Source organism: Chiloscyllium plagiosum, unplaced genomic scaffold, assembly GCF_037043375.1.
Source record: "Chiloscyllium plagiosum isolate Xiang-an unplaced genomic scaffold, Cpla_swu_hap1 HiC_scaffold_12, whole genome shotgun sequence".
NCBI classification, from domain to species: Eukaryota; Metazoa; Chordata; class Chondrichthyes; order Orectolobiformes; family Hemiscylliidae; genus Chiloscyllium; species Chiloscyllium plagiosum.
The window spans coordinates 69,046,603-69,072,621 of record NW_028270150.1 but is presented as its reverse complement, the minus strand read 5'-3'; the positions used below and the strand labels follow the sequence as shown (position 1 = coordinate 69,072,621).

General features: G+C 39.9%; 1 protein-coding gene across 2 annotated transcripts in view; it reads right to left on the bottom strand.

Annotated features, from left to right (window-relative positions):
- The window catches only part of LOC122555077 (glycerol kinase), a 109,587-nt gene that overhangs the window by 37,663 nt on the left and 45,905 nt on the right, over positions 1-26,019 (bottom strand). For both annotated transcript variants that reach the window (XM_043700744.2, XM_043700743.2), the window contains exons 4-9: positions 25,626-25,703; positions 17,528-17,607; positions 14,765-14,902; positions 10,002-10,111; positions 8,383-8,449; positions 6,764-6,799 (exon numbers count right to left, since the gene is read on the bottom strand). In XM_043700744.2, the coding sequence (XP_043556679.1) occupies positions 6,764-6,799; positions 8,383-8,449; positions 10,002-10,111; positions 14,765-14,902; positions 17,528-17,607; positions 25,626-25,703 (509 nt within the window). The remainder of the gene's footprint in view (positions 1-6,763; positions 6,800-8,382; positions 8,450-10,001; positions 10,112-14,764; positions 14,903-17,527; positions 17,608-25,625; positions 25,704-26,019) is intronic.

Genomic DNA, 26,019 nt, shown 5'->3' with positions numbered 1-26,019 from the left:
TTTCTAAATAGAGTCATAGAGATGTACAGCATGCCGACCAGATATCCCAACCCAATCTAGTCCCACCTGCCAGCACCCAGCCAAAATCCCTCCAAACCCTTCCTATTCATATACCCATCCAAATGCCTCTTAAATGTTGCAATTGTACCAGCCTCCACCACATCCTCTGGCAGCTCATTCCATACAAGTACCACCTTCTGCGTTAAAAGGTTGCCCCTTAGGTCTCTTTTGTATCTTTCCCCTAATCTTGTCATTCAAGTACATATTCACTTGGAATATTTACCATATTTATCTGCATAAATAGAAATACATGACAAGGAATAGGAGGATAGAAAAGGAATTGGCTAACTAGCCCAATTAGTCTACCCTGCCATTGAATAACATCATGGCCAATCTATGATTCGAGAGTGTGGTGCTGGAAAAACATAAGCAGGAGAATCGACATTTCAGGCATAAGCCCCTCATCGGTATTAACCTTTGAAACCATTCAATGGACTATTCTTCACTGAGCCAAAGGAAACAAGCTGTTTACAATTTTGCACAATTCCTGATAAAGGACTTATGCCCGAAATCTTGATTCTTCTGCTCCTCGGATGCTGCCTTATCTGCTGTGTTTTTCCAGCACCACACTCTCGACTCTGATCTCCAGCATCTGCAGTTCTCACTTTCTCCTCCTCCATGGCCAATCTGTGATCCAGATTCATGTATACACCTTTGCTGTAATATCCTTAGTTAATCAACATCCTTCAGCGTCACATGTAAAATTAACAATTTATCAAACAATAACTAGCGTTTACAGAAGAGTTCTTTACTTCTATCGTTTCCTGTGTGAAAGACCTAACTTCAATATGTGCAATATTCTCCAGTCCTACGCTGACCAATTAGCAGAGGTAATATTACTTTTACTATCTAACTAAATAATTTCAATATTTCAATTAAAATCCTGCCTCAGTCTTCTAAATTTCAGAAAAAAAAACTAGTTAGTCTAACTGCTCCATGTAGTTCAGGTACTGTTCTGATTAATCTGCAGTGCACTTCCTCCAAGGCTGATACAGATCCTTCCTAAGATGTAATACACATAAGTGAACACAATACTCTATCGTGATTTAACTAGGACTTTGTTCAACTTCTACTATAATACCTGTCGTTGTAAATATTAGCCAAGTCTATAATTAAGGATAGAATGACTGAGCACCTTGAAACCTTGCAATATCCAGCTGATCTGAGTGACAATGTGGAGTTCTGAAAGGATTGGGGATCATAGCAGCCAAACCTGAAATTGTTTGTGAACATAACTAAAATCCTAGACAGGGTAACATTAATGGACATTATTTATAAGGCATTCAATAAAAGCCGTCATAAGATACATGGACTCAGTGTGAGGAGTCTGAGAAGAACATCTGATAGATACACAAACTGGCAGGATACAATTAGAAGTGGCCTGCACGACTTCATTTTGGAGTCTCAACTATTCGTTATGCTTTTTTCATAATTTGGATGGTCAGATAATAAGCCATATATTCAATTTGACACTGATACATTCTGACCTTGGCAACTGAAATGATGATTGCACAAACGCTGTTGTTGATGCTAAAAAGTCCTCCTTAATAACTTACTAATTTTGGCTTAAACCAAAGTTAGAAGAACTACCCTAGAGATTAGTCAAGCATCAGATTGACAAAGTCACATTCACTCACATACCTTATAGCCTACGGCCTAGACATTGCCATCCTAGACACTGGATATGGCCAGTTTCACCAGCAGGATATACCCAGGGGCAGGATTTAAATGGTGTATAGGTTATAATCTTCAACATTGGCTATGGATCTCGTGAAGTCTCATGACAACAGAGTGACAAGGGCAAATCAATCTCCTATTGATGGTAGCCCTCTCAGCTGAATAATCGTACTCCTTCACATTGAACATTACTTGGCACTGAGGGAAGCAAGGACACAGCAACACAGCTTAATGATACTCAGCTTGGTTTCCCCATGGCCGTACAGCTCCTGACCTCATCATACCCTTGTACATGGATAGAAGAGCTGAACTCAATGCAAGGTGAGACTGACTGTCCTTGACATCAAGGCAACATTTGAATAAATGTGACATAAAAGAACATCAGCAAAATTTAAGTAAATGAGAATTAGGGTTGAAATCAGAGAAGAATTGGAAGATGATCATTCTTGTTGGAAGCCAATCATCTCAATCCTAGGGCATCTCTGCAGGATTTCCTCAGGGTGGTGTCCAAGGCCCAATTATCTTCAGCTGCTTCATCAATAGCCTTTCCTCCATCATAAGATGTGGAGTTGGGATGTACACTCATGATTATGCAATGTTCTGTACAATTTGTAACCCCATGTGTTAACAAGACCTTGACAACATGTGGACTTAGGTTGATAACTGACAAATACTTGTACAACATGTGCCAGTCAATGATCATGTCCAACAAGAGAAAATCTATTTCCCCATGACATTCAACGATATTATCATCATTTGATTTCCCACCATCAATATCCAAGGGATTATCATTGAGAAGGAAAAGGACAGATTATCCATATAAACACTGGGGCTATAAGAACAGATCAAAGGCTTTGAATTCTGTGGCAAATAGTTTATTCCTTAAGACCTGTTCACTATCTGTAAGTATTGTAACTAATAATACTTTAGAGGTAATATTTAGATCTGGGATGGCGAAGTTGGAAAGGTAGGCTACTATCCTCAATTTTAGAGATGGCCAAAAACATCTCAAAAAATGCCAAGAAATTTCAAATTGCCAGTTTAAGAAATCTGAAAAGAAGAGCCATAGAATAGCAGATGAGTTACTTATGGAAAGAAGTGGAGGTGTGACATCTCCTCAATCCTTGCAGGAAATGTATTCTAGAAAGAAGCACGTTACAGAAAGTTTTTTTGGGATTATAGCTAAACTAATTTCAAAGCATTTAGTGACCCCTGAAAAGTTGTAACATCTTATCAGGTCTTATGCTGTCAGCTAGCAATAACCCTTCACAGCAAATGTTGTAAGAGAGAAGCAAAACAGGAACCATTTCTGAGGTCACTCGATGACATTCTAGAAGAAATCTGCCTAAGAGTCAAACTATATCCTGAATGTCCAATGTAATATTGCATCCTGTCATTGTTCAAATTGAAGCATCACATGTTGGAAAGCCTTAAAATATTTGAAAATGTTAACATCTATTATACAACAGGAGAAATGATGAAAAACAAACAGAAAAAAACCTGTATTTGCTTACAAAAATAAATAGGGGCTGTTTTTCTTTTGACCAAGAAGCAGTCAATATTTAGGCAATGATTGCTCACTTCCCCCAACTCACGTCTCTTTGAAGTGGGTGGCAATACATTCACTATAATTTACTTTTCACTGCTCTGTCAACCTCCAAGGTGCATGCATTACAAAGTCATGCATGAACAGAAGACTTTCATCAGCATTCTAAACGACAGTATGAAGCTTCCCACCAGCTGGATAGCCACGTAGCTTAGTAGGAATATTGGTGTCAATTGAGTCCTGTGTCTTGTTGCGATTGGTGTTGTATAATCTATCATGCTGAGTGCGATAGTCACACTGTTTAACGTCCTCATTTCCTTCTTGGAAGACTGCTGTCATTCTCCCAATTCTTCAGCATCCTATCATTTCCCATTTGCTTGCTCCAGTTGTGCAGGACACAGAAAGCAAGGAATATGTAGTATATTCAGTATGCAGTGTACCACAAAGGCCGCCCAGACCGACCCAAGCATCAGAATCTCATCTTCAGGAGGCCAACTCTCTGCTCCACCATGGTGCTGATGGAAGAATGGGTTGCATTGCCTCTACACTCAGCCTCAGGCAAATGGTTGTGTTACAATGTTTTCAACTACGGATGCAGAGGGTAGCTAGGCCTCCCAGTAACCATACTGTAAAATATTTAACCTTTGAAATGAAACAGGAATATGAAAGTGCTTCAAGTATATGGCCATTGTCACAACTTCGAGATGTGGTACCGATGATCACAGACGATGTGCACATTGATGGAATGGCATTGTTTTCTGTTGAAGTAGGTTGTTTTGATAAGGAGTTCTCAATGCAATGCAACAGTCTATAGCACTCTGCAACTGGGGGATGCCAGTTATGTTAGCAAAGTCTACTGTCCAGGCAACACTGACATCATCACAGGGAAATGATCTGCGATACATTGCATAAGTATCATACTTGATGCGTTTATGAGTTGGGAATTAAGCAATACCACAGATATCCAATGGATCTATCTTTGGAAGCATAAAAAATTACTGCAGTTATCATCTTGACAGGCACAACGATCATATGGCCACCTACCCCATTGGTTTGCAAGTTCTGTTGCAGCAGATGGCATAATTCAATGATGGTTTTCCTGGACATCCAACTCTGAGGTGACAATCCAACCCGCTCAACTGGAGGAAATGACTAGATGATAGACTCTTGTCTTCCTGTAACTCTGCTGCATCCTGAGGGAACATACAGCTGTAATATTTTCACACTGAGGCTGTTCAGCAGCATCTGGAGATTGCTGCTAGTCCCAGACTTGCTGGCATATTTGTTGCTCTTCTATGCCTCTATGGCACAATGGCCACAGTAATGATAAATGCTTGAAAGTTGGATTTATTGGTTTCAGTTCCAATAAGCCTACATTTAGAATGTTAGGAACAAACAGTTATTTCGTATGTGAACACACAAATGATGATTTAGCATAATCCTTGATACAGTGGGAAATGAAAGACTTTAACAAGGACGGCTGTGGGATGTCTCTAAAAAGACTTCAACATAGTGGATCTTATTCCAATGTACGTAGCTCAAGCCATCCATGCAACTACACTAGATGTTAAGTGTGACATAATTGTTAAAATCTATCCACCTTCCCATCTGCCCATCAACATAAAAGGCAACATTGCATACAACAGTATGTTGGCTTATACTTACAGGTCAAGGTGAGAGGATATTAGCTCCATGCCTTTGTGAGCCTAAGAGACCATTGTGAAGTGTGGCCTGCAAGTGACAATTTTAAGGTTGCCTGTGATATTCCTGTTTCATAGAGATGACTATGGTCATTTTGTAATGACCAACGATATGGTCAACATTTCTTGTGTCCAGGAATTGTACCCCACTTAGTTGGTCACTGCATGCATTTTGCAGGTAGGATTCTATGATTTCAGATGTCTTTAACCAGTGCTGTGTAAGTACTTGACTAATACATTTGCCTTGAAGGGCCTCATATCATTTATAAATAAAACTGATGCTTTCAAACAGAATATTCATTTACTCTGCCCATTTGAAGTGTGGTGGCAGCCATTTTTCATTTTCATTGTACATCAGCTGAGAATGGAAAGGGTCACAGAACATGCTTAATGGAGAATGAATCACAGCCTCAGCATGGTAATCCAAGGGACTTTTCCAAACCTCTATGTTCCTCTCTTCCTTGTACTTTCTGTTATCTCCATCAGTTATAAGCTTCCACATGTTTTCACCCTACTCTTTAATTAATGCATTCACTTCCTAACATTACCTTCTGAACGCTGTACGCACTAGTTAGTCATGCCAACCACTGTGCTGTACTGTCACCTGCCCCCCCATCGAAGCCAGGGTGCTGGTGACTATTGATGACAATCCTTCCCACAGTAACCTGTGTCCCCCATTGCACCATTGTCTCCCATCCTTAGCTGATTGCACTGTATCTGCAGGACTGACCACTTAAGTCACTCTCTAAATTGTTAAGATATGGAACCCGTAATTGTCCCAAATGGCCAAATGATCATGGACAGGGTGTTTGAAAAAAGGAAGAAATGCAGTTCTCTTGTAAAAAGCTGGGCTTTCATTATATGGTGATAGAGTTTAGAAATATAAGTCCTGTGGAAAGGAGCAGCAATTTAGTTATAGTGAAAATATAATGAAACTTGTGAGGAATCCATTGTTTCTAATGTTTTAACTGTGGGAGTAGCTAGAGAGGCAAATCTAATATATAGGGAGGTTCTTCAATTTTTGTCCAAGAAGAAGCTAAAAGATTGTTATTCTGCACAAATCATTCAGCTCAAAGCTTGATGTTCACACAGAGAAACAGACTTTTCACAGAATGAAAGAATCCTTACAATGTGGAAGCAGGCCATGTGGCCCATCGAGTCCACACCGACCCTCCGAAAAGCATCCTACCCAGACCTAACCCCCTACCTTATCCCTGTAACCCTGCATTTCCCATGGCTAATCCATCCAGCTTGCACATCTCTGGACACTATGGACAAGTTAGCTCCAAGGTTAGAATCGAACCCAGTTCCTTCATACTGTGAGGCAGCAGGGCTAATCAATGAGATACCATGCCACCCATAAGTGGCAGTATAATATCAGTGTAATAATTGTTTTCAAACATTTCCCTGAATAAAGTTATATTAGTAAGGAGTATTAACGTGAAATGCATTTCATTGTATACAGCAAATTTAAATTGTACTGTGATAAAGGGGTCTATTGTGGTTGACATTGTACTAAATTGTCCACTAAAAACATAAATCTTTTATTTAAAATGATTGGGCATAAATAATATCGCCTGCAATATCTGGGACAATAAACCAGAGTTCTGGAGTAATTCCTGTGAGTAAAAACATATTGTTTATCTGTAATACATTTCTGTAACAAAGTAATGTAAGAAAAAAAATACTCAGAAGATACAAAGGTAAAATAACTCCAGTAACAGACACTGCATAGGGAGAACTGTCGGCAGAATTTCAAAATGAAACAAAATATACTTACACCTGAAATTGGTACTTGAGCTAATGACCCACATCTCTATTAAAAACAAAAAAGAAATATATAAGAAATACATGTCAATAGTAGGTCAAATTTTAAATAATTTATGTATTTAAAAAAGTCAGTAACAATATTTAAAAACTATATTGAGTCAGAGTTTTTAATCCCAGAAAGAGACCCTTCAGCCCATCAGGTCACTGCTGGTTGTCAAAACTTCATCTATTCTAATCTCATTTTATACCATTTGGCCTGTCGTCTTGCATTCTGTGGCAGTTCTTAAGAGTCTTGAGGGTTCGCTTTCCTTAAATATTTTTTGAATGCCTTATACTATAGCAAACCTATCAACAAATTTTCTTTTCAGGCCTTTTCTCTATGATAATCTTGAAATAATGTAGCTGATCTTACCCTTAGATATTATTAATGTAGTTCCATTTGGTGAATTCATAGTCAATATACTTTATTGCTTGTCATTAGTCACAATGTTAAGATCATTTGCATTTCTAACAATGAGTAAATTAAAAGTTTATGAACTAATGTTCAAATCTCACCTGCTCCAGAGGTATGTAATAACGTCTCTGAACAGGCCGCTACAAGTCTTTGAGTAGTTTTCTGTGTATTTAAAGTGCATTTTACTTCAAACTTTACTTGGTTTTGCTGAGTTGTCTTCAACTGTTTTGTCCTATTTTTGTTAATACATTCCACCATTAACTTTGTTGTGTAAATCATACAAAATGATGAGAATCAGTGTTCCTTTGCAGGATCAATATATGCTGTATAATTTAGATAAAGAAAATTTAGATGCAAATAGAAGATTGCATCAGCAATAATGCCCAACACATTTCGTCTGCATCAGTTGTTCTCACGGAACTTGTGTTTTTAGACTCCTTTACAACTACAGGACAGCTTGAAACCTATCTTTTTAGTTCATAAGACAAGCGAGTAGAGCTAAAATATTTGCTGTAAGGTAATTCAGAGACTACAGAGGTTTCTAGAAAACTCAAGTTACTTTAAATGGGTAGTAAATATGCCCTGTGCACACTAATCACCCAATTGGTGTTGAGTGACAATTCTTGATATGTAATAGAGTTAGGATCCACATTTTGACCCAGACATTGAATGGAAAAGCCTATCCACCAATCAATGCATGTAACAGAAGTCCCTCATCCCTACTACTCTTTTGAAAATTGTTTCTACATCCTTTTCAAATTTTGACATCCTTGCTAACGTATGTTGCACTGATTTGGACATAATGGGGCAATTTTCACATGGGACAGTTCATTCGATTGAATGTGGGTGAGGTTTAGAGTGAGAAAGATTCCATGCGTCTGGAAGACAGCTCTAATTCACCAGTCTCAGGCTTTACAGGAAAGTAAAAGAGATAAGCAGTCAACCTGTTCCACAAGGTTGCATTATTCTGTTTGCTCTGTGTGTCTGGTTGCAATATGTGAGAATACCATTTATTGATGAGGTTTTCCCCACAATTTGGGTAAAGATTACAGTAATAATAAAATATAGTAAAGCATGTGAATAATGTTACGAGGAGCTCATATTTATCACGATGAATCAACAACTTATATTACTACCAGTTAGACCTTGGTTTTTAGTAATTTGAATTGGCTCACCATTAATCCGTAAATTTCTGATGAACTTCTCACTTCTGGGAGAATACTCATTGGAATGTCAAAGAATCTAGAATAGCACACAAATTAATTACATACGAGAAGAATCACCACTCCAATTAATTATTTACAAGGATGTTGCCAGGATTGGAGGATCTGAGCTACAGGGAGAGGCTGAACAAGCTAGGGCTGTTTTCCCTGGAGCGTCGGAGGCTGACGGGTGACGTTATAGAGGTTTACAAAATTATGAGGGGCATGGATAGGATAAATAGGCAAAGCCTTTTCCCTGGGGTCGGGGAGTTCAGAACTAGAGGGCATAGGTTTAGGGTGAGAGTGGAAAGATATAAAAGAGACCTAAGGGGCAACTTTTTCACACAGAGGGTGGTACGTGTATGGAATGAGCTGCCAGAGGATGTGGTGGAGACTGGTACAATTGCAACATTTAATAGGTATATGAATAGGAAGGGTTTGGAGGGATATGAGCCGGGTGCTGGCAGGTGGGACTGGATCGGGTTGGGATATCTGGTCGGCATGGACGGGTTGGACTGAAGGGTCTGTTTCCATGCTGTGCATCTCTATGACTCTATTTAATCTTTGTTATTTAATGCTGCATCCAACAAAGGACAATACAGAAATTTCCAAATTCTAATATTTAAAGATTATCCAGATGCTCTGTGCTATCTCTACTTCCTCTTTAAACATTTTGTTCAAAAATCCACTGTTGTAGCAATAATGAATGCATCTTTCACAACCTACAAAGGATATCAAATGAAAAATTATTCCTATGGAATCAACCATTACTGCTGAAAAAAATACACATTTTATTGAAAAGTTTTGTCTTACACATTAGGGTAATTTGGAAAAAAAAACAATGTAAAGGGAAAACAACACTCATTCTGTCTGACAGGAGAGAGCTGATTGATTGGGAAGTGGACTTTAATTAGTAGAGGCATTATCATGGAGAATGCACCAGTTAGATAATGATTGACAGCTAATAGGTAAACTTTAATTTTAAACAAAGCAGGTTGACTCTGATTCAAGAAGATATTGCTCTGCAAACTGTACTAGAGAAAAGCTGTCACTTATTTCAGTTGAGAAAAAGTGCAGTGTGTTTGCATGTTCATTCTGTGGCAAAGAACAGAGCCCTACACTAAAATATGTACCTTCCAGTTTTGCAAATGATTGAGATTCATATACAATATTACTAATTTTTCTGGTAGGCAAAACAGCTGAGTATGTGAAGAATTATGCAAACAACCAATTTAGAATTTTCAGCTGTGACCGCAGTGAGCACCTCCTCATGTGTATTGTGAAACACTATCCTGGGGCCATAACAGATCCAATTTCCATGTATCAGCGTGAGGAGACACAGCTAAGTAGCCTCTTCATGCCGTAAACTTCTATTTATTGGTTATGTGAAAATGGAAACCTATACATATGAAGTGTGGTTTATAAGTACTCATTTAACAATACTTAAAACCTTCATTTCAATTGTTAAATTCAACTCACTATAAATGGCATATAATTAAAATTCAACATTAAAGTTTGTCCAACTTAACTTTGATCACTTTGATCAATTTCTTTATAAGAAGATTGGTCAGATTTCATCATATATAACTTACTGACAAAGTTCAGGATCCCACTTCAAGGTATGGATGTTGAACAGCATAGTTCTGCTAGCATTGGTCACATCTGTACAATGAACACCACCCTCATGTGCACCTGTCAAACACTAGAGCCATAGACAGCACCATATATTATCAAAACAGATGAAATAACATTACAAGCCTAATGACACAATAAATAGACCAATATTTTTGTGACAGAACTTTTCGTGGTGAATACTTTGGTAGGAATATTTGTTCATACCTTCTTGTTAAAAAAAGTTCCAATATGTACATATTTTGTGGGGTTTTTTTTGTACTATTTCAGATCAGGCTTCAAGATTACAGTTTTGAGTAACTGGAGCAGGGATTGATATGGAGCGTTCATTACTCAATTTATAACAGACATTAGCACTTTTGTCTGAACAGGCCAACACTTCTATTGGTTTTATTCATGGTGCACTGCATTATAAATATTAAACATTTTTTCAGGACAAGACTGTATTGTGCAATGAAGGATTCTCATAGCAGCCTGGAGTAACACTAGAGAGACGGGGTAAGAACATTAGAAATGGCCTGAGCTCCAATGAGCAAGTTCTCAATCAACTTTGTTTTTCTGCCCATGATTCCCTTAATGTTTGAATATCTGTCAAATTTCATCTGGAATGTATCAAGTAACTGAGCATCCGCAAAGTTCTACAGGAGAGAATTCAAGATTCAAGACATTCTGAGTGAAGAAAGTTTCCTCATCTGAGCCCTAAATGATTGCGACACTTAGTTCTTGACTCTGTAGCTAGGGAAAACAGCTTCTCTATATCTACTCTCAATTAATTCCTAGAGAGTTAGATATGTCAATCTCCCCACCACATAGGACAATTGTCTCAGTCAGCAATCAATGTGATAGATTTCCATTGTGATCCGCAAGGCAATTAATAGGTGATTCTAACCTTTTAAACTGTTACTAATGTTAGATCTATGGTTCCCTCTTTATCCGCTCCTCCTTTCCTGAATAGAGGGGTTCATTTTGCTACTTTTCAACCCACATGAACTGTTTTAAAATTTAGGCAATTCTGGAATATCAACTAAGACATTAATACATGGTAGCAGTAGGCGGCACGGTGGCACAGTGGTTAGCACTGCTGCCTCACAGCGCCAGAGACCTGGGTTCAATTCCTGCCTCAGGTGACTGACTGTGTGGAGTTTGCACATTCTCCCAGTATCTGCGTGGGTTTCTCCGGGTGCTCCAGTTTCCTCCCACAGTCCAAAGATGTGCAAGTCAGGTGAATTGGCCATGCTAAATTGCCCGTAGTGTGAGGTGAAGGGGTAAATGTAGGGGTATGGGTGGGTTGCGCTTCGGCGGGTTGGTGTGGACTTGTTGGGTTGAAGGGCCTGTTTCCACACTGTAAGTAATCTAATCTAATTTAATCTAATCTGCTATCACTGCAGCCACATCTTTCAAAATCCTTGGGTGGAGGACTTTGGTACAGGGACCATCAACTTCTAACCTCAGCAGTTTTTGACTACTGTCTAAGATGACAGTATTTTCTTTTTATTAGTATTTACACCTACTTTAAGCTCCTCATGTAATTTGATCTATGGATCCCCACAATTTAAGTTTTTTTTTGTGTCTTTGACTGTGAAATCGACACAAACTAAGTGGTCAATATCTCTCAAGTTCACTTATCACATTATATTTTATCCAGTCACTGATTCTAAGGCATCCACATTTACCTTTACCTTTTCATTTTCTACACACTTATAAAAACTCTCACAATTCCATTTTTATATTTCCTGTTACATTACTTCCAATCTACCTAGGAGGAAGGTAAGCCTATTGCCAAACTGTACTTCGATTTCAAAAGACATTTGACAAGGTGTCGCTTAAACAATATTGCACAAAGTAGGAGCTCAGGATGGCAGGAGTAATACTTAGCATGAAGAGAAGATTGGCTAGCTGGCAGAAAACAGCATTCATGTAAATAGGTTTGTTCCGACCGGCAGGATGTGACAAGTGGAATACTTCAGGAGTCTATGCTGAAGCCTCAGCTTTTAACAGTTTATATCAATAACTTGAATAAATGAAGTGAAGGCATCGTAGCTATATTTTCAGGTAACACTGAGTGATTGGGGAAAACATTAGCAGATGGAGTATAATGTGAAGTTGGTCATTTTGACAAGAAGAATAAAAAGTAGAATGTTACTTAAATGGAAAATTCCAAGGTGTAAAGCTGTCTAGGTATTCTAGTGTATGAGTATGCAGGTAGAAAAGATAATTAAGAAAGCTAATAGAATTCTATCCATTTATTATGAGAGGATTTGAATATAAAATTGTACTATGCTTCAGTTATATAGGGCAATAATGAGACCATATATTGAATACTGTGTGCAGTATTGGTCTCCTTATTTAAGAACATAAATAGGTTGGAGGCTGTTCAGAAGAGATTTACTGCCTTGATTGAAAGAACTGTGGATGCTGGAAATCAGAAACAAAAACAGAAATTACTGAGAAACTTGAGCAGATCTGGCAACATGTGTGGAGAGAAAGTTGAAACTTTATTGCTGGAACAGCACAGCAGGTCAGGCAGCATCCAGGGAACAGGAGATTCGACGTTTCGGGCACAGGCCCTTCCTCAGGAATGAGCAGAGAGTGTTCAGCAGGAGAAGATAAAAGGTAGGGAGAAGGGACTTGGAGGAGGGGCGTTGGAAATGTGATAGGTGGAAAGAGGTCAAGGTGAGGGTGATAGGTCGGAGTAGGATGGAGGCGGAGAGGTCAAGAAGAAGACTGCAGGTCAGGAAGGCGGTGCCGGGCTGGAGGGATCCGGCTGAGACAAGGTGGGTGGAGGGGGGATGAAGAAACTGGTGAAGTCCAAGTTCATCCCCTGCGGTTGGAGGGTTCCCAGTCGGAAGATAAGACACTCCTCCTCTGACCGTCGGGTTGTTGTGGTTTGGCGGTGGATGAGTCCAATGACCTGCATATCCTCGGTGGAGTGGGAGGGGGAGTTGAAATGCTGTGCTACAGGTTGGTTGGGTTGGTTCGTCCGGGTGGCCCAGAGGTGCTCTCTGAATCGCTCCGCAAGTAGGCGGCCTGTCTCCCCAATATAGAGGAGGCCACACCGGCTGCAGCGGATGCAGTAGATGATGTGGGTGGAGGTGCAGGTGAATCTGTGGCGGATATGGAAGTTTCCTTTGGGGCCTTGGAGAGAAGTGAGGGGGGAGGTGTGGGCGCAAGTGTTGCACCTCCTGCGGTTGCAGGGAAGGTGCCGGGAGTGGAGGTTGGGTCGGTGGGGGGTGTGGATCTGACAAGGGAGTCGCGGAGGGAGTGGTCTCTACGGAAAGCTGATAGGGGAGGGGAGGGAAATATATCCTTGGTGCTGGGGTCTGTTTGGAGGTGGCGGAAGTGACGGCGGATGATGCGCTGTACATGGAGATTGGTGGGGTGGTAGGTGAGGACCAGTGGGGTTCTGTCCTGGTGGCGGTTGGAGGGGCGGGGCTCAAGGGCGGAGGAGCGGGAAGTGGAGGAGATGCGGTGGAGGGCACCGTCGACCACGTCGGGGGGGAAATTGCGGTCCTTGAAGAAGGAGGCCATCTGTGTTGTACGTATTTTGAACTGGTCCTCCTGGGAGCAGATGCGGCGGAGACGAAGATGGGAGGAGGTGTAGTCCAGGTAGCTGTGGGAGTCGGTTGGTTTGTAGTAGATGTCCGTGTTGATTCGGTCGCCTGAGATAGAAACAGAAAGGTCTAGGAAGGGGAGGGAGGAGTCCGAGACTGTCCAGGTGAATTTGAGGTTGGGGTGGAAGGTGTTAGTGTAGTGGATGAACTGTTCAACCTCCTCGTGGGAGCACGAGGTAGCGCCGATACAGTCATCAATGTAGCGAAGGAAAAGATGGGGGGTGGGGCCAGTGTAGTTGCGGAAGATGGATTGTTAAAGCCCAGTAACCTTTCGTCAAACAATTTTTGTTTACTAGATTGATATTTGGAATTAATGGATTATTTTATGAGGGAAGGCTGTGCAGACTGGAGTTTAGAAGAGTGAGGGTGGGTTGATTGAAGTCTAGAAATTTCTAATGGTCTTAACAAGGTGGATATGGGAAAATGAAAATCTTTTCTTTCAGATGGCTGTGTGACTTTGGAATTTTCTGCCTCAAAAGGCTGCATAGGCAGAATGATTGAGTGTTTTAAGGTGGAAATAATTAGATTTTTGTAAGATAACGGAATCAAAGATTATTAGGGGTAGATGGGAATGTGGAATTCAAAACAAACAGATCACCCATGATTTTATTAAATAGTGGAGCGGGTGTGAGGAGCTGCATGGATTACTTATGCTTCTAATTTTTACATTTGTAAGAGAAAAGCTTGAAAAGAAACATTTTCATAACACTGCAAAAGATATGATAAATAAGTAATAATTAATAAGCACATTTCTCAACAATTTTGCAAAGAAAGTATCATTTTCTGGCAAATTCATTCTTATAAGAATTCATATTCATCATGAGTGGAATCAGTTGCAGAAAGACATTTCTCTTCCTTTAGCTTATTACACATTTTAAGTCAAAGTTGGTACTGCAAAGCAACAAGAATCAAAATCTAAGGCCTGCATGCAAATGTTAGATAAAAGCTATCATCTGAACCACAATTTTATCCTTTTTCTACTTTATTGTTCATTTTTCTATTGTTACTTATGTCCTATGCAACAAACCACTATACAAGCATTAAAAGGTAGTTGATTAATTCATCAGACTGTCTTCCTGAAACATCTGGATTTTAAGTATCAGTAGCTTTACCCATATAAGCCAAGAATCAACCGTTCCAAACATAGCCCGACCATCTGCGACAGCCTTCCTAACTTTCTCCACGTTATCTAGAAGCCAACGTAATTTCACAGCACTGAAATAGGTGCTAATTGGTAGGCCAGTTTTTTCCTATAAGAGAAATAAAAACTAGAAGCTCGCCAAAAACATTAGACATTCAAAGTTTAAAATGTTGATCAAAGTTTTGTACATTGCTAAGTTTGTGAATAAATCAAACTACAAATCACATCTGCAATTGTCTTACTTGGAGCAAAAACAAGATATATTTTAAAGCTGATTAAACCACATTTTGGGGCTACTTTACATTGATTAGGATTGCTGAAAGATAAAGGAAATGGGAGACCAAAAGACAGAGAAAGAGCAGGGAGGCAGTGCAGGTGTCCCCTGTGGCCATCTCTCTCCAAAACAAGTATACCTGTGATGGCTCACCAGGGAAAGGCAGCAGTAGCCAGGGTCAAGGCACTGTGGCTGGAAAATGAGTGGAAGGGCTTTAGTCAAAGAGGATACAATTGTAAGGGGAGTAGATAGGACGTTCTGTGGTCAAAAACAAGACTATCGAATGGTATGTTGCCTCCCGGGCGCACAGGTCAAGGATGTCTCAGATCGGCTACAGGACTTACTGAAGGGGGAGGGTGAACAGCCAGTTGTTGTGGTGCATATAGGCAATAAACCGGCCAGGCGCTTCAAGTTTCATTCAGAGATTAATTTGCGAATAGTGATCACAATTCTGTAAGTTTTAGAATGCTGATGGACAAATATGAGAGTGGTCCTAAAGGAAGAGTACTAAATTGGGGGAAGGCCAAGTAAAGCAAAATTTGGCAGGAGCAGGGAAATGTGAATTGGGAGCAGCTGTTTCAGAGTAAATCCACCTTTGATATATGGGAGGTTTTTAAAGAGAGGTTGATTAGAGTGCAGGACAGACATGTCCCTGTGAAAATGAGGGATAGAAATGGCAAGATTAAGGAACCATGGATGACAGGTGATATCTTTGCAGCATCCTTGATGACAGATGAGGTCCCAGAGGGTTAGAGAATTGCGAATATTGTCTCCTTGCTTAAGAAGGATAGCAGGGATAATCCAGGTAATTATAGACCGGTGAGCCACGACAGTGGCAGGGAAGCTGCTGGAGAAAATACTGATGGCTAAGATCTATTTATATTTGTAAGAAAATCGGCTTATCAGTGATAGGCAGCATGGTTTTGTGCAGGGAAGGTCATGTCTTACCAACTTAATAGAAATCTTTGAGGAAGTGACAAAGTTGATTGATGAGACAAGGGCTGTAGATGTCATATACATGGACTTCAGTAAGGTATGTAATAAGGTTCCCCATGGTAGGCTGATGGAGAAAGCGAAATTGCAATGAAGTCCAGGGTGAACTAGCTAGATGGATAGAGAACTGGTTGGGCAGGAGATAAAGGGTAGTAGTGGAAGGGAGTTTCTCATAATGGAGAATAGTGACCAGTGGTGTTCCACAGGGATCTGTGTTAGGACCACTGTTGTTTGTGATATACATAAATGATCTGGAGGAAAGTAAAGGTAGTCTGATTAGCAAGTTTACAGACGACACTAAGATTGGTGGAGTAGCAGATAGTGAAGTGGACTGTCAGAGATGCAGCAGAATATAAATAAATTGGACAGTTAGGCAGAGAAGTTGCAGATGGAGTTCAATCCGGGCAAATGCGAGGTGATGCAAATTGGAGGATCCAGTTCAAGAGCGAACATATGGTAAATGGAAAAAACCTTGGAAAAATTGATGTACAGAGAGGTCTGGGTGTTCAGGTCCTGAAGGTGGCAACGCAGTTCAATAGAGTGGTCAAGAAGGCATATGGCATCCTTTCCTTCATCGGACAGGGTATTGTATATGAGTGTTGGCAGGTCATGTTACAGTTTTATAGGTCTTTGGTTCAGCCATATTTGGAATACTGCATACGGTCTGATCACCACATTACCAAAAAGGATGAAGAGGAGGTTACCACAATGTTGCCTAGTATGGAGGGCGCTAGTTATGAAGAGAGGTTGAAGTTGATTAGAAAGACGGAGGTTAAGGAGGGACCTGACTGCGATCTACAAACTCATGAGAGGTTTAGACAGGATGGATAGCAAGAAGCTTTTTTCCCCAGAGTGGAAGACTCAATTATTTAGGGACATGACTTCAAAGTGAGAGGGGAAAAGTTTAGGGGAGATATGCATGGAAAGTTCTTTACGCAGAGGGTAGTGGGTGCCTGGAACGCATTGCCAGTGAAGGTGGTAGAGGTAGGCATGAAAGTCTCATTTAAGATGTATCTAGACAGATAAATGAATGGGTAGGGAGCAGAGGGATACAAATCCTCAGAAAATAGGCGACAGGTTGAGATAGAGGATCTGGATTGGCACAGGCTTGGAGGGTTGAAGGGCCAGGTCCTGTGCTGTAATTTTCTTTGTTCTTTGTATAGGTACAAATTCCCATCGAAACAGCAACTTCTTAATTTAGATTGCCCAATGCATCCATGCAGTTGTGAAAACACTTTTTCTTGTATCACTATTAACAAATCTAAATAATTATGACTAGACAAATATAAAGTTTATTCCCATGTGTAAATTTTATGGAGAACAGTCTATCCATGTATCAAAATTGTTCTTTATCTTGCAAGTAAATAGGGGCAAAATGTGCGGAATTAACAAGGATAATTTTAATCATTAAACCTACAAAACAAGTCAGCATAAAACCTAAATGGGGGTCAATCACAAATCTTTCACCTGAAGAATATTTTTGTCTTTATTTGGTGCATTGTTGATCAGCTTTTCCACAGTTGACTGTGTCCTGAGATCAAGCCACACTGATGAATAAAAGATACAAATAACAAACTAAGTGCAAAGTTATTGCAAACAACAGTAAGGCAGTTGAAATAAGAATAATAATAGTCATTGCACCCTTGTCTAGGAGCAGATTATTTTGGCAAATAAACTGTGCCTCTGCCTCATGAACCATTGTAAAGCAAAAGTATTTTAATTTACTCAATTATTAATAATCTAGTGGTAATGAAGCTTGTTATAATAAATAAATGGTGAAAATGATCTACTTAAATCAAATGCATAAAACAGAACACTGATCTTTCTAAGAATAGACTATACAGTACCTTAATTTAGTGATATTTAGATATTTATTATTTTCACCACCCCTGTCAAGTAACAAAAGTTTCAACTTTCCTGATTAAAGATGATGCAAATAATTCAGAATTAATGCAAGATTGACATAAGGAGGTTAATGACTCTTCCTTCAGCAAAATGCCTGGAATGCTACCTTGGTAAAGGAGTTTATATAGGCCCCTAATAATTGTGGACAGTCTGCAGCCTAGTGAGATATGGTATGAATTAATGTGCAACACTAATTTGATGCCATTACTGCCATTTTCCAACTTCACAGTCCAATCAATGCCAATCTTAATCTTGCATATCTGAAGATGATATTAAATGAAATGCAAAACCCCTCACCATCAAGTAAACATGATTTACTTGTATGTTAAATACTAGATTATTTCTTTTCACTGCTTGTGCAAATGTAAGTGCTTTGAACCTCCTTGGCCCTCTTACATGCTTGGTCATCTTCAAAACATCTTAACACCAATTCAGATTGCAAAGGGCTCCAGACAGAATGTACCTTTCTTTTCAGAGTTCCAGGCTGCTTTTTGATTAAGGTTAGCTGCATGCAATATGAGGTCTTCCTTTTAAGTGTACCGCTGAGGCAGCAGCAAAATGTTAACATTCTGTATGTAAAGCAATGAGTAGACCCAGATTAATCAGGTCTCAGATTCCCCATTCCTGTTTTGGAGATTTGCAGGGTTAGGGTGTGACCTTGCAAACTTCATTCACTGAAATAAGATTCCAGTTTAACTCATCAATGCTGCAAAGAATCAAACTAGACATAAATAAGATTTCCATGAATGAAACTGCTCCTTAGTGCCTTAGCTCATACCAAACATATCAGTCACCAGGGCTTGCTGCCACCTTGGTTCCCACTTCAGCAACAATGTAAGTTCATAACTCTCATCCTAGCAGATCTTGCGGTAGTGTCAAAGTACAGTGTCTGGCCAGAAGCTTTGGGTACGACTCCCACCTCAGAATGTGGTGGCCACAAAGGTGTGAAATGGCAAAGGTGTGAAGCCCACGAAATATCTGCACGTTTCCAATTTTGATTTCTTTAAGATCCTTGGTTTTAAACATTCCAACGTTGGTAGCTGTGCATTCAGCTCTGTAAGCTCCCTCCCTAAATCTCTTTAAGATGCGGCACGGTGGCACAGTGGTTAGCACTGTTGCCTCACAGCGCCAGAGACCCGGGTTCAATTCCCGCCTCAGGCGACTGACTGTGTGGAGTTTGCACGTTCTCCCCGTGTCTGCGTGGGTTTCCTCCGGGTGCTCCGGTTTCCTCCCACAGTCCAAAGATGTGCAGGTTAGGTGAATTGGCCATGCTAAATTGCCCGTAGTGTTAGATGAGGGGGTAAATGTAGGGGAATGGGTCTGGGTGGGTTACGCTTCGGCGGGTCGGTGTGGACTTGTTGGGCCGAAGGGCCTGTTTCCACACTGTAAGTAATCTAATCTAATCTAATCTAATCTAATCTAATGCCAATATCAAAATAAAATTTAGACAGAAATGCTTCAATTATGCCATCCATCCATGGGCTACTCCAAACACAGCTCAGTAAGATTAAAAAACATTAACCATAGTGGAATATAAATACTGGGCCAAGTAAGAGTCTGTAATTCTCTTCCCTTTACATAGTACTGTGGTTGAGGTATGAGTTTCCACATGTCAATCTCAGTTTAGACAATTAACAATCTTAAATAGTAAAAGAATTATCACCACAGGCATAAAAATAAATGCAATTACAAAAATTAAAACTAAGTTTTTGGGTCTACTCATTGTTATTTTTAAGCTGATTTATGCAGCATAGTATTGGTGCAAATAGCTAAGTTGGGGTTGTCAAATTTGGCAGATGAGAAATTGACATGGACAACTGAAAGAATCGTGGTTTATATTATAAAGCTTAATACATTTAATTGCATTAAGCTTAAAAACAAGAAAGTGCATCTAAAATTATTCTTCTTTATAAAATTAGGATCTCATGATTTCTGCATAGTTTTATGTGATATGTTCATGGTTTCATGTTAAATTTTTGACGTGTCCTTTCAGAAGATCAAGATGTGTTTTGAGTAATAAGTCTATTTTATTTCCTAACAACAGGAAACGACAGATCGCATGAGCAAATACTAAATTCATGACATTTGTCAAGGCTATAGAGATAAAGTAAGTTAATAGTTAATTCAATGAAACACAAACAATTACAAAAATGTGACTGTTCAAAAATTTATCCACCTTTTTCCTTTAAAAAAAGGAGTTGGGAGTTATGGACTGCTCTCAAAATTGATACAACTGGCATAGAGTTTGATAAAGATATGTATTAGGAAACTAACTATATACCAACACATGGGTTTCTGTTCATTTCCTATCTATCCAAACCCCACATATGTAGCTTAATTCTTTTCCTTTGATAAAATTATCCTCTAGTCTCAAGCCACTAAACATAGCACAATATGTAGTGCTGATAAATTATCAAGTACTGATAATCAGTGTCTTCATACTTATGCTTAAAGACAAAATTTATTTTTCAAAAATGTCTAATAAAAGTAAAAAATGAGTAAGCTTTGCACGAGCAGTTGAGAGAGAGCACATCCAGAGTGAGAGGCAGCCAAAGTAACTGTGTGTTTCTGGAAATTCGGTGCAGAGTTGAATAGATGCTTTTTGCTTTTGTTTTTGTTGCTTTTAGTTTATAAGGACAATATTCTGTAGCAATAAGGACCTGGGAATAAGGACCACGGAGTATTTGATATTATTTCATATTAAGTATCTTCAAAGGATAAATCTAAAAGAAGTAGGTCGTGGCAGGAGGTTTCAGTGCCATGATGTGCCTGGCCTACTCAATGTAGGAAGCTGGGAATGTTTCCAGCATGTGTGTAGGCAGTGTCTCCAGCTGCAGCTCTTAGAAGCCCAGATTTGGAAACTGGAGCACACTGTGGAACATCAGAGAGGTGGAGAGTATCTGGATAGCATATATTGGGAGGTGGTCATACTACAGGCTAAGACTCTACAGGCAGGAAGCAAATGGGTGACCACCAGCCAGAGTATGAGGACCAGACAGGCCACACAGGAGTCTCCTGTGGTTATTCCCCTGAAAAATATATATCGTTCTTTAGATACTATTGAGGGGAATGGCCTCTCAGGGGAAAGCAGCAACAGCCAAATTCATTGCACCACAATTGGCTCTGCTGCACAGGGGAGTAGTAATAGGTGTGGGAATGCAATAGTTATAGGGGATTAAATTATAAGGGGATTTGCTAGGTGTTGATGTGGCCGCAAATGAGGATGGAATATTGCCTCCCTGGTGCCAGGATTGAGAATGATTTAGAGCAGCTGAAGGACAATCTTGGTGGTGAGGGAGCAGCCAGCGGTTATAGTACACAAACAACACAGGTTATATAAAAGAGATGAGATCCTAAAAGCCAAAGATATCAAGTTAGGATACAAGTTGAAAGTAGTGATCTCAGGATTACTGCCAGTGCCACATGCTAATTGGAGTTGCAGGATATATCGATGAGCACTCAGCTGAAGAGATGGTGTGAAGAGGAGGGTGTCAGATTCTTGGGACATTGACACTGGGAGGTGGGACCAGTACAAACCCGAAGGGTTACACATGGGCAATACAGGGACTAATGCCCTCAGAGGAGTATTTATTAGATGGTTGTGGAAGGTTAAACCTAAAATGGGAAAGGGATGGCAAGGAGTCAGGGAAAGTTAGGTAAAGGGGAAGTACAGAGAGATCTGGGTGTTCTTGTACACCAGTCAATGAAGGTAAGCATGCAGGTACAGCAGATAGTGAAGAAGGCTAATAGCATGCTGGCCTTCATAACAAGAGGGATTGAGTATAGAAGCAAAGAGGTTCTTCTGCAGCTGTACAGGGCCCTGGTGAGACCACACCTGGAGTATTGTGTGCAGTTCTGGTCTCCAAATTTGAGGAAAGACATTCTGGCTATTGAGGGAATGCAGCATAGGTTCACGAGGTCAATTCCTGGAATGGCGGGATTACCTTACACCGAAAGACTGGAGCGACCTGGCTTGTATACCCTTGAGTTTAGAAGACTGAGAGGGGATCTGATTGAGACATATAAGATTATTAAAGGATTGGACACTCTGGAGGCAGGAAACATGTTTCCGCTGATGGGTGAGTGCCGAACCGGAGGATACAGCTTAAATATACAGGGTAGACCATTTAGGACAGAGATGAGGAGAAACTTCTTCACCCAGAGAGTGGTGGCTGTGTGGAATGCTCTGCCCCAGAGGGCAGTGGAGGCCCAGTCTCTGGATTCATTTAAGAAAGAGTTGGATAGAGCTCTCAAGGATTGTGGAATCAAGGTTTATGGAGATAAGGCAGGAACAGGATACTGATTAAGGATGATCAGCCATGATCATATTAAATGGTGGTGCAGGCTCGAAGGGCAGAATGGCCTACTCCTGCACCTATTGCTATTGTCTAAAGCCAAGGACAAGAATAAAAGACACAAAGGGTAATTAGAAAAGTGATAGGCAGAGAAATCAAAGGCCAGAATCAAACAGGGACACTATGAAAAATACTGGGAACAGGACAACTACTGTTAAAATGACAAGTCTTAAGGGTTTACGCTTTAATGCAAGAAGCATTTGTAATACATTTTAAGCATTTGAATTAATCATGTAAGTAGATGAAAACAGGTATGATATAGTCAGGATTCTGGAGACATAATAGCACAGATGAGAACTAAATGTCTAAGGGTATCGAACATTTGGGAAGGATCAAACAGAAAGGAAATGGTGCAGCATTGCTGGTTAAAGAGGAGGTAGCAGTAGATCCAAGGAAGAGGCAGACAAATTGGCCACACACAAAAAAAAAGACCCAAGGTGTGGGAGCAGTTTAGAATTTAGCAAAGGAAGTTAAAAGGATTGATTAAGAAAGGGAAAATAGAATATGAGAGTAAGCTTCTGGGGAGCACAAAAAAAAGACTAAAGAAGTTTCTTTAGGTATATGGGAAAAGGATTGGTGAAGACAAACGTAGGTCCTTTGCAGTTAGAAACAGAGGAATTTATGATGGGGAACAAAGAAATGGCTGAAAAACTAAATGTGCTATGTTCACAAGAGGTGGACACAATATTCCAAAGATATATTGGAGAATTCAGAGTTTAGTGAGGGGGAGATTCTGAAAGAAACCAATTTTAGTACAGAAACAGTGTTGGAGAAATTGATGAGATTGAAGGTTGATAAATTCATCAGCCCTAATAATTTACATCCCACTGAAGTGTGAAACCAGGCACACGAACACACAAGACGGCTCCTGAGCCATAAGTTGGCCACTTGACATACAAGATGGCCACTGGACCACAATATGGACAGAGACAGCAGAGCAAACACAGACACTGCCTGGGGCCACCAGAATGCCAGCACAATGCATTCACAACTTAGTTGATTAATTTAAGGCGGGTGAGGGAGAGAATACACATGAGTAGCGAAATGTCTGGGTCCATCCAACACCTTTGATAGAAATGCTAACAGTTTGATACGAACTCAATACAGAGTGATAATAGCCAGGGCTGCAGTAATCATCCTTCTCAGGAAGAGCAATTAGTGCCCATTACTACAGCAATGAACTTCCGTGCAGACATTGAAACTGACAATGTCTGCACTGAAACTGACAATGACTGCACTGAAACTGACAACGACTGCAAATACTACAGTATTTAATTTAAGCAAATGGCCTAGCAATAGTGGATGTACTGGTAGTCATCTTCCAAGATTCTATAGACTCTGGAAAGGTTCCTACAGATTGGAGGGTAACTTATGTAACCTCTCTTTAAGAAGGGAAACAGAGAAAAGAAATGGAATCATAGACCAGTCAGTCTGACATTGATAATGGGGAAAATGCTAAAGTCCATCATGAAAGAATTAATAACTGAGCACTTCAAAAACATTTAGACTGAATCAAAATAGATTTACAAAAGGGAAATCTCATTTGATGCACCTCTGGAATTCTATGAGGATGCAACCAGTAGAATTGATGACTGGGGGCCAGTGAATATGGTTTATTTGGACTTTCAGGGGTTTTCAACAAAGTCCCACATATGCGATTAGTTTGTAAAATTAAAATGTGTGGGATTGTGGGTGATGTATTGAGATGGATAGCAAACTGGTTTACAAAAAAGAGCCAAAGTGTAGTTTTTTTTTCAGAATTCCCAGCAGTAACTAGTGGGTACTGGAGGGATCAGTGCTAGTGCCCCAGCGATTCACAATATATATTAATGATTTGAATGACGGAACTAAATGTAATACCTCCAAATCTGCAGATGACACAAAAGCTGGGTGGAGTGTGAACTGTGTGGAGGTTGCTGAATGCTTCTGTGTGATTTAGACAGGCTGACTGAATGGGCAAATAAATGGCAATGCAGTACAAGTGGACAACTGTGAGCTTATCTTATACTGGTAACTAAAACAGGAAGGCAGAATATGAATGGCTAAAAACTGACACAGGAAAATGTGCAATGAGATCTGGGTGTCCTTGTACACTAGTTGTTGAAGGTAAACACACAGGTGCACTAGGCCATAAAAAAAGCAAATAGCTTGTTGGCCTTCATAGCAAATGAGTTCAAGTACAGGAGCAGAGATATCTTGCTGCAATTATACAGTGCCTTGGTGAGACTACACCTGGAATATTGTGTGCATTTTTGATCTCCTTATCTGAGGAAGAATGCTCTTGTTAAAAAGGGAGTGCAGTGAAGGTTTACCAGACTAATTCTTGCGATAGCGTGACAGACGTATGAGTTGGAACCCAACTCTTATTTACCATACAGCAAGAAATATTTCATCACCACAGCATCCAATGTAAGCTATTCAGACAACTAGCTCTTCTTTGTCATGTTTGTTTATATGGTAGTCCTTCATTCATTATTAGCAAAATACTGCTGGAATCATTCAAAAGTGGAATCTGCTAGTGGGCGAATAGAGACTCTACAGATATCTCAGGCCCCAAATGTGCACTCTTATCTCTGAGGTCTTGATCTGAAAAGAAGGAATAATGAATGAACTTTCTGCTGTAATGGGGGCATTGCACAGTATCAGGCTCCCATGCCATGTGAGTATTAGAGAAAGATTTAACATTTTTGTGGTGGAGAAGCTACTATTGTAGTTAATGCAGTTAATGTGAATGCTTTGGCCACTAGCCATCAGGCCTTTGAGGACCTTTTCAGGGAAAATGAGGGATAGCAACAGTTAGTTGTGAGCAAGATCTTTCCGTGGCTGTAAAATCAAGTTGATGCAAATACGCTTTGCCCTCTTGCCAATCCAGAATCAAAAACAAATGTCATTGTCAAAGTCCAACTTCAAGCCACCTCTTCAATCCTGATGACAGCTATGTAAATTTTTTTGCGAGATGATTTGAATCCTTGTTATTGTAGGTGTTGAGCTAAGTAAACCAGACTGACGACATACCTGGACAGGTAACACAGTCGTGAACAGTCCACTGATAATTCAGAAGCCCCGAAGTGAGGACCAGCACTGTCCACAAATTTCAAAAATTAGTACAGATAAGCCTTGCTGACATCCCCAGTATCCAGATAAAACCCTGTATTTGGATTGGAGTATTTGTGAAAATTGAAAAAAATCAAGAAGCACTCCTATGACATTTATTTCTAATATTGGTGTCAGAAATGTCCAACTACTCCCAATTTAGTAAACAATCTACAACTTTATGATGCAAGTAAATGAAGTGAACAACTTACAAATTGCATTATAGAGCGGTTGTCCTGTCTTTTTGTCCCATAAGATTGTTGTTTCTCTCTGATTGCTCACTCCAATTGCTACAATTGAATAAATTTAACCTGTTAACATTTTGTTCAATAAAAATAAGCAATCTTAAATATATTTTAAAATTATCTCTGCATTTTATTACATAGTGTCTCTTCAGCCATTAGTCAAGGCTTAGATAAAGTTTTCCAGTTAGAGGGAACAGAGATGTAAATAGTAACACCATCAAGTGAGAATGAGTCTGAAGTACTAATGTACATTGAGTGCAACAGCTTGTTCACCGAGCTGATACAAGGCATGTCCAATAACTTAGAACCCAATGCAATCCAACTGACAGGAGCTCCGAAAGAATTCGTTAAATTGTATGGA